Raw genomic sequence first — 9,314 nt, forward strand, 5'->3', positions numbered from 1 at the left:
GAATAAGAAATGTATCAGTGGCAAGCGTGTGTAAAGAGAAAATAACTTTGACACAATGCATACCATAGTAACTAATAGGCCTAATTATTCTTACAAAAAATCGTATGAGTGTCGTGAAGATTGGCGCAACTCCTGACGATTTGTGGCTCTGTGGTTTTTATGATTATGACTTCGACTTTCGCTTAGCCTACTCCTGGAAAAATGATGGACCTGATGGCATACAGCGACTGGAAGAGCCACTTTCTGGCGAGAGCACTTCACATGTGTCATTCCGTTTTCCATTAAATTTCGGCCCCGTGATTGCGGTTTGCTCAGGCAAGCGTAAATAATATGACAGGAGGTTTGTCCGATTCAAACCTGGCTTAGGGACGATTTCAAGTGATTACATAGGATTTCGTAAATATCGACTATCTGCTTCATCAGTAGGTGATCAAGTAGACTCACTTTTCATTTTTGTTCGCCGAACGACCTTTGAATTTTGGAGAATATTTGTTTTAAAACTGATGCACATAATTTCTATGAGATCGACGCGGGACAATCAAGAGTTGAACAAAAATAAGTGCATGTCAATTAATTTGCAATATTTACCAAATGATCATTTCGTTGATCCTGGGAAACCCATCGTCGTTTACCTTGTGTAGAAAGTAAAGTCGACGCCATTTTTATGTTCCATAGACAGTTATTTGTTTTCTCATTTGCATTCTAACCGTAACATCGGAAATTTACGTTGCCATGACCGGTTATTTTGACTCCATATAGCCCCATGTATAGACACATTTTCAAAATAACACCATCTTATTCTTACAACACAACAAACATTTTGGGCGCTGATAATATCCATTTTCAATTTTCTTTTAACGATTTTGTCTTTCGAGTATGAGTAGTTATTCGTCTTACAAAAGACGAGCGGAAAAAGCCAGAGATTAAAGGATTATTTCGGCCGAGTGCTTTTCTCTGCATATAAAAAGCTGGCTCTGACTGGACTCAATTGTTTGTTTCCACTGCTAAACAGGTGTAGCCGTTGAATGCTGCAAGGTAGAACAAGGCTCAGTTATCAACATGAATCATTGGTTAGAAAGTATCATCAATGAACGCAAATTTGATTTGCTCAACCATTCCATGGCAGGTAAGTTTGTTACTGAGCAAGGTGTTCCTTAACTTTTTTCAATGAAAACGCATGGTGGTAAATAGTGGTTTATACAAAGGTATGCGCAAAATTTTGTGAAACAATGGTATTGCTGTTGTGAACTGCAGACAGGTGGCCACTGCTTAGCCCTTATCTTATGTGCCAGTGCAACTTATAGTGTGACTATAGTAGACTTTCTTGCCCGCCATCTGCCTGAAGCTTAGGGAATTCGTAATATTGGCTCTATTTTGCATTAGGCCTACATACTGTAGGCTAAACTCGGCAATTGTTGATTTGCTCCTTTTGGAAAGACAAAGTACGATGCTACAGATGGTATCCAAAACTATGTTTTTATTTCATTACACACCTGATAACGTTACCGCATGTAGGTGCAGGGGAATCGATGGACAATGACCTGCTGCCCTCACCCACCGATTTAGCAACTGCAGACCCTTTTGATACTTCCATACCCCAGTGCAAAGATATCAACCCGTACGTACTCAAAGGAGATGGATGGATTCCGCAACATATTGTCATTGCCAGCAGAAGTACTTACAGCTTCCTGTGTGTTTATATGACCTTCGTCTTCCTGTTGGCTGTTTCGACCAACGCGATCGTGATTGCAGCAACTTTGAAGAACAGGGTTGGTCGCAGTTTGTATTTTGTGGAAAAGGGGGGAATTTGCGTGCGATAAAAAAAGTCTTTAAAGTTATTTGGGCTGTTTTACAACTCGAATTTATGTCTACATAAATGACGTTCAAATTAAAAAAAGGAAAACTTATTTGTAATCATATGGAAAAAGTATTGTGCCTTTTATAACAGTATAATTTAAAATTTTCATTTTTCAAGAAAAGCTTTTGCCAAGATGATTATCATGTTTAGAGAAAAAAATACTTGTTCCAATGTTCGTAAGTTCCAAAATATTTCCATGTAGGTTTTGCGACAACCTCTTAACTACATTATCGTAAACTTGGCTGTTGTTGATCTTCTGAGCGGTTTCGTCGGAGGTTTTATCAGTGTTGCTGCTAATGGAGCTGGCTACTTTTTCTGGGGAAAGTTGATGTGCCAACTTGAGGGTTATTTCGTCTCCAACTTCGGTAAATCTTAGAATTTTCAGGCCTATATATTATTTTAAAGCGATTAAACTCTTGCGCGTAATACAACAAATAAAGCATTATATCGTCGATACGTTATTATTGCAAATAATTTCACCCCAATATTTATTTCACGAGCATTTTGTTCTGGCACATAAACCATCCGTAAATAGGTGGGTGTATCGAGTGGGTACACAACGTACATTATTAGCATGCAACTTTTTCTGTTGTGAAATCTGCAGGTGTCACCGGGCTAAATTCAATTGCCGTTATGGCTTTTGAACGTTACTTCGTTATTTGCAAACCATTTGGACCGGTGCGATTTGACGAGAAGCACGCCATCATCGGTAAGTCTTATAAATCTATTACATTTTCTATAAAACCTACATATTTTAAAAAAACGTAAATGGTGCCACAACTTGGGTAAGTTGCTTTTACGTTTTTAGCAGTTGAAAGTTATTAAATATTTTTATTATCCCCACCAATATGCAGTAAATCGCTGACATTTTGTTAACTATGGTGGATGTCTTTCAGGGATCGTTATCACTTGGGTGTGGGCGATTATTTGGAATACTCCACCATTGATTTGGTGGGACGGTTACGATCCAGAAGGACTTGGAACTAGCTGCGCTCCCAACTGGTTCGTGACCGGCGACAGGTAAGATGATAGTCATTGATTGACTAAAATATTAAAAGTGCAAGTTCAAAGGTTAAAGTGTGTACTTAAATAGGGGTTTATATATTCAAACTTTCCCGTTATCTTTGCGCCCAACAAAGACTGAGTAGAAGATAACCTTGTGAAACAAACAACCTGGGATTTATTGCAGAAGTTATTATATTTAAATGCCAGCAAATTAGTTACCATGGAACTAAAAATACTGCCCATGTAATCAAAGTCAGGCCATATTGGTCACTGATGTCCTGCTTAATACTAATTTTGACCAGTACTGCACACTTTCAGAGAAAGAATGTTCATCATTCTATATTTCGTCTTCTGCTTTTTGATCCCTCTCGCTATCATCGTTTTCTGCTATGGAAAGCTCATCTGGACCCTTCGACAAGTAAGTGAGACACTAATGTGTCGAATTGGTTGATTTGTCATTCCACAAATGTGACGAATTTTCATTTTTTAAGCATTAATTCCACAAGACTAGTTTGGTTGATAAGTTCTAGACCTTTAAAGCCATATAAACCCTGAGGTAAACTTTCATTAAAGAAACAACAAAATAATAAAATTTCAAAACGAAAATAATGAATATGAGTTTTCAAACCTTATTCAGTAAGTGACCACACGATGATTTTGCATGGCCGGGATTAGAATCACAGATAATAATATTACATATTGATCCTAGGGAAAACCGACTAGTGATTCGTTGTGGATAAGTGATCTCCACGCTTTTTGAACGATTGCAAGCCATTGCTGTGTATGATATCGGAAGATTAAGATGATTTAGTAACAGATTACGTCATAATACTGTGTCCAATTACTTATCGACCATCAAAGATATTGCTGTTGGATTACGTCATTGATTCGTCTTCGTTTTTATGTTTATCCAGATTGCCAAAGAGAGTTCTTTGTCAGGAAGCACAAGTCCCGAAGCGGAAGTGACCAAAATGGTGGTTACCATGGTTGCGGCATTCACTCTTTGTTGGCTCCCGTATGCTTCCTTTGCCATGTACAACGTTGTTAATCCTGACGCACAGGTACCAAATCAAATCACTGTTTTGCACTCAAAGTTACTGCGCACATGAACAATAGACATGGTACATGATATGGCATGGGCACCGATAAATTTAAGGGTTATCGAGGCGCTCGTGTAAAGGTGATTTCCACAAGGTCTGCTATAGGATCGCAGCCAGTCACAGCAGGCAGGTGACATGCCACTTGTATTTACATTTACCGCCATCTTGTACTTTGATAAAATGTATGTCGGAGAATGCTTCTTAGTATGCCAAGTTAAACTATTTCATCCGTGTTTTTCATTAGTAGCATTTGCAAAGATATTATCTTTGAGTGAACATGAATGCCATATAGAACACTTCACCCAACTTAAATTTTTTTCAGATTGACTATTCAGTTGGTGCTGCTCCGGCTTTCTTCGCCAAAACAGCCACAATATACAATCCCTTGATTTACATTGGTCTCAACCGACAGGTAGGTTTAAAATAAGCAGAGTTATTCTTGCACTTAGCAAAATTTAACCGACAACACCACAGCAAGGTGTTTGTTCTTTTTCAACGCACGGGCATGGCAGCCAAGGTGGCTCAGGGTCCTATTTCGATTTTAAATCTTTTCGTGGTACATTTGCGACGAAGCGCAATCACGTTGATTTGTATTGTTTATTCACAGTTCCGAGACTGTGTGATTCGGATGTTCTTCAACGGACGCAACCCGTGGAGTGATGAGCTTGCATCCAGCACTGTTAGCTCACAAGGTTCACAAATGACAACAGTGAGCAGCAACAAAGTGGGCCCGTCTTAAAGTGACAGAGCAAATTCTCAGCAAAGTGATGCATGCAAGCCTTGTTGCATTTCTGATATCAAAAATCATGGTAGAATGTTAGTAAACTGTTGTTTTTGTTCAACTGTGTGGGAAAGAAATCCGGTGCATGAAGTCAAGCCAAACACTCATCTACGTGTGTTTTTTTGTGTGGTTTATGTTTGACTATGAATTGTAAATAAAAATATTTGTAAGGTTTTCTTTTTCAATTTAATTGTGATGATTTGTGCAAGTTATCTGATTTCGTAAAGCAATTGAGACTAGATAATTTAGAGCAGACTTAACGGTTCTTCAGCAGCGTAGAAAGGATTTCAACACATCTGCCGCTTCTTCAACGCAAAAAACATCGATGTGCTTAACGTTAATCCGCTTTTATCCTAGTCATAATCTTCATCTTTTAAATTTTTAGTGCCCGCTTAGCAATTCTGAAAGCATTTGAATCAATTCCTTGTCAATCTCCCATTATCTGCCACATACAAATTATTGCCACTCAAAAAATTTAAAAACTGGCATATGTAACAAACATTGTGTTTACGAAAGTATGCGTTATTGTCAGCTAGTTTTGCATATTTGCTTGATGTGCTACAATCGCTTAAATTTTTTTGCCAAACCATATGCTGTACCTGCATGATGTAAGCAAGCTTTTCTTGAAAGTCATGGAGAAAGTTTGACTGTTAGTTATTTTTGCTATTCCATCGAGACTATGAAGTCCTAGCTAAAAGCGGGTAAAAATGCATCTGCCTACAACCAATTTTATCCATGCGTAGATGAGAGATGGATCTTTCATAAAACCACAAATTACCTGGCCCTTAAACGATTCATTTTTCTATGAATTCAGCCTGAAGTAGGAGCTTTATTTTTAGTTCAAGTTTCTCTAGAGCACTCCGCAAGTAGCTACCTATTTTAAAACCTCACTAAAACTGCCTCAAATTCGCCTTAGCAACAGCACATGCAAATGTGCTCATTCAACCGAAAAATTAACTCCCATGCATCACTGATTGCCTTGTGACGTTTCCCTTCTGTTGTGATAGAGTACAGAATACAAGGAGATTGTTTACTACCGCCGAAATTTATTTCAAAAGAAATACAGATATGCGTCCAATATTTAAGAACTTAGCAAGATATAAATGTCATGCTTAGGTGGAAGTGAATGTGCGATAGGTGAGAAAGATTCTTTCATTGATGCTAAAGGGCGTTGCGACTTCAAGCATTAATGCATTGACACACTAGACGAAACAAAATGACAATAAAATAAACTATCACATATATTTTTCTTGCGTATTTCAAAGTAATGCAAACATTGAATTGTCACACAAGTTGTAGCGCACAATATTGCCGGCAAATTCGTGTTTTCCCATGTACTTAGTCATAATATACATAATGCGATTCCACACTTTCTACCACAGATTTGCTTACAAGTTTATTTTCTTCAATTTTTAGCAGGGTTTTAATCAATAGAAATTCACATATCACATGACTTTCAATCAACTTGGAAAGGGTGCTAAATACATCCAGATATGTATACACTTCTATGTAGAAACTGTTTACAAATAATGTTCGTACATGCATGAAATGATCATAATCAACTCAATCATTTCAGAAGGATGGTGATAAATCTTTAGTTACCGCTTTTGTTTACGCGTCGCTTTATGGTCCACCCCATCACACCACCAATAACCACAACCATAATGGCGATAGCTCCAACGGCAATTACCTTGGTGATTTTCACTTCTGCAAACCAATCAACAAATTCGCTTTGTCAGGTAAGGACAAATACAATCTATTTCAATTCATTTCATTCTCTTCATGATCTTTAAAATACACGGTATACATATTTCCAATGAAACATAATAAATCGCACGGCAAAGAGGGCCCGCATGAAACCGCATGTGTTACCAAGTATAACGGTCTGGCAACCACGTGGTGGCAGTAGTGATATTAGAAGAGCAGTAGAAACTCGAACCACCTTACGAGCGCATACGATGGGGATTACCTCGGTTCATGCATTATATGTTAAATTACCGTTTCGGTCATACTTTTTGGAAATACCTTTTTATTTGAACGGAAAATATTAGCAATACATTACACAGACACATTTTAATTTTCTTATACCCTTATTACGTTGTTCGGCAATAATATACACGCTTTAAAGTATCGCATCTCAAACAAATTCGGCAAAAACAACATGCCCTTAGTACATATTAGGTAAAGTAAACTAAATGCTGAAGTTTGTGTTACTACTTGGTCTTCGTGGAAATGTCAGTTAAAACTGCGACGCGTGAAATGGGGTAATCCCCATCCACCACTCGTATGGTGGTCGGGGTAATCTTGGATTTGTTTTAATATATCGTAACTTTTCCATCTCATTTTATATTTACAAATTCAGTGTCTGATAAAATTTCCTCTACTTGGTATAACATTTAGTAAATACTTTTTATCCAATAATCGATTTGGTGGATTGTATCTCTGAGCAACGCAGTGTTTGATGACACCATTACCAATGCATATATAAGACTTAAATATTACCGAGACATGTTTCCTTGTCATCAGCAAGATACCTCCCTTCAAAGCAAAAGCATTGGTTGATGTTGTCTCGTGTACTGCAGTGATCAGAACATCCCCCGTTATTCTGAATCGGAAAGTAAAAAGTAAAATCGATGATCAGTGCATATTTACCAACCAATCAGGTCTTATCAGTGCTGCTGTTGAATAAGAGCGGTCTTTCAGGTTGTGCGACCAGGAGGTAATTTTTTTTTGAATGAAATCCTATGTTGAGTTTACACTTAAATTTAACAATCGGAATACGGTTGCATATTATTCCATCAAATCGCGAAGCCTCAATTCGTTTAGAAAGTGACACGACGTGGCACATATAAAATAACTTATATCCCTGTTTTAGGGACGAATACTCCTAAAAATTAACATATTTATCTTTCGTAATCTTAGAACGACGTTTCGTATTTTATTGGTGTTTATTCATGCATGTAATTGTGTTATATCACCAGGTGTGTTCGCTAAAGCGTAACGACCGCTTTATCATCATTCGCTTTGCCCTAGAGGTCATTACAAGGATTTACGCGAGGATTGCGCGTATGTGGCTGTACCCCAAGGCAAATACTTCACAATTATTCCAGCAGAAGATAGGCTTGCTCCACAGTACACCATGTATAAATATTTGCGTGCTATGTAGAAGTAAGCTTGCAACTGCCATTTCGGAGCCACTGTATTAATCGTTTTTTGAACAGATCTCCACTGATGCGTTTCGTGTAATTGCCCGATCGGCACACTTTGGTATTAAAGAAATATAGTTGCCATGGAGGAATGCAAATAGTTTTACGCAAGTAGGCTAAGGTCAAAAATACACGACGTATCTTAAACTTGCCTTATAACAGAGGTTCTCAACCTTAAAAAGAAAAGGTCCCACTGACACTTTCTTCTGATATGCATTGACCGAGGAGCGACGCTTGCGTTTTTGTCCACAGTTCTAACGAACGAAAACATGACAAATGTTTTTACTGTGATTTCTGTGAATCAACATTGGTATTAGTAGCTGAGTAAAACTTTTAAATCAATCTTTCAGACAGCTCTTTCAACATTGGTATATGCGAAGTGCAAATGCATCGTTAATCTATTTGTTCACATGCTTCTACTTACCGGTTTAGTACAGGTTCCATTTGATTTTTTGCACACAGCCACATAGCAGTGAGCGTAGAGTAACTGGTCCGAGTACGAAACGTTTTTCCACACGAAGGAGCGAAATTTAAACACTGAGTAAGCAGGCTGATAATTCCTAATCACAACTATCGCATCTTCTCCATCAAATTCGTTCCGAATTTTGCAACTGGAAAGGACAGAAACAGAATATTTAGTTGCAGTCATGAAATAAGTAAATAATTGAGAGCTGCAGACAGGGTGTACACACTGTTTCAACCTGTAAGGTCTTATCAGTGCAGCTGTTGACTGTGGCACAGTGCTAGCTTTTACACTAGCAGGCACACTAATTTCCACTTTGTGGTACCTTTCGGTCAACGTCGTTCCGTTGGATACTAAACAACAGAGACTACCCACCGTGGAGCGCACTACGGCCTAACAACTGCTTGGTATCCGATAGTGCTAAGTAAATAATAATAATAAATTAGAAACCACCTAGCACTTACCAACTTAATATGGGCATTATACTTGTGAACTAACGTGTCTTTAATCTTGGAGGGCATTTTAATAGTTTTAAAAACAAAAATAATAAGTTCTTGAGGTATTGTTTCAAAAAAACTTTTTTTAGGTGCTTCCTGGAGTATGCAAAATTGTTGGATACTGTTCTGCATAGGTAACATCCATTTCTTGGCTTTGTGTTCACGAGAGAATATTAACCGAAGAAATTACTTAAATTGCTTTTTTTCTGGTTTTATCAGCAGAACATGACGCGATTTTACCACATGAGTGTATAAGGTTTGAACCTTTCTGCGATGAGATTGTATCTTCTGTTGTTTTCTCCGTCTTTATTGTTGGTGATCCAGCAACTCTTCAACTAAAACACAAAACTGAGCACTACAATATCTATATTAATAAGAGTTTCCCAGTTAACTGTGGTCACCTG

General features: G+C 37.9%; 1 protein-coding gene across 1 annotated transcript; it reads left to right on the forward strand.

Moving 5' to 3' along the window:
- Positions 1-1,059: 1,059 nt before the first annotated feature.
- LOC145902658 (pinopsin-like) lies at positions 1,060-4,702 on the forward strand. Its single transcript, XM_082990709.1, has 9 exons — positions 1,060-1,126; positions 1,522-1,769; positions 2,061-2,223; positions 2,463-2,567; positions 2,755-2,878; positions 3,182-3,281; positions 3,778-3,924; positions 4,286-4,375; positions 4,571-4,702. Exons 1-9 carry the CDS (start codon positions 1,060-1,062, stop codon positions 4,700-4,702), a joined length of 1,176 nt encoding a protein of 391 aa, XP_082846835.1.
- The last annotated feature ends 4,612 nt before the right edge of the window (positions 4,703-9,314 follow it).

This window comes from Ascidia mentula, chromosome 5 (genome assembly GCF_947561715.1).
Source record: "Ascidia mentula chromosome 5, kaAscMent1.1, whole genome shotgun sequence".
Taxonomy (NCBI): Eukaryota; Metazoa; Chordata; class Ascidiacea; order Phlebobranchia; family Ascidiidae; genus Ascidia; species Ascidia mentula.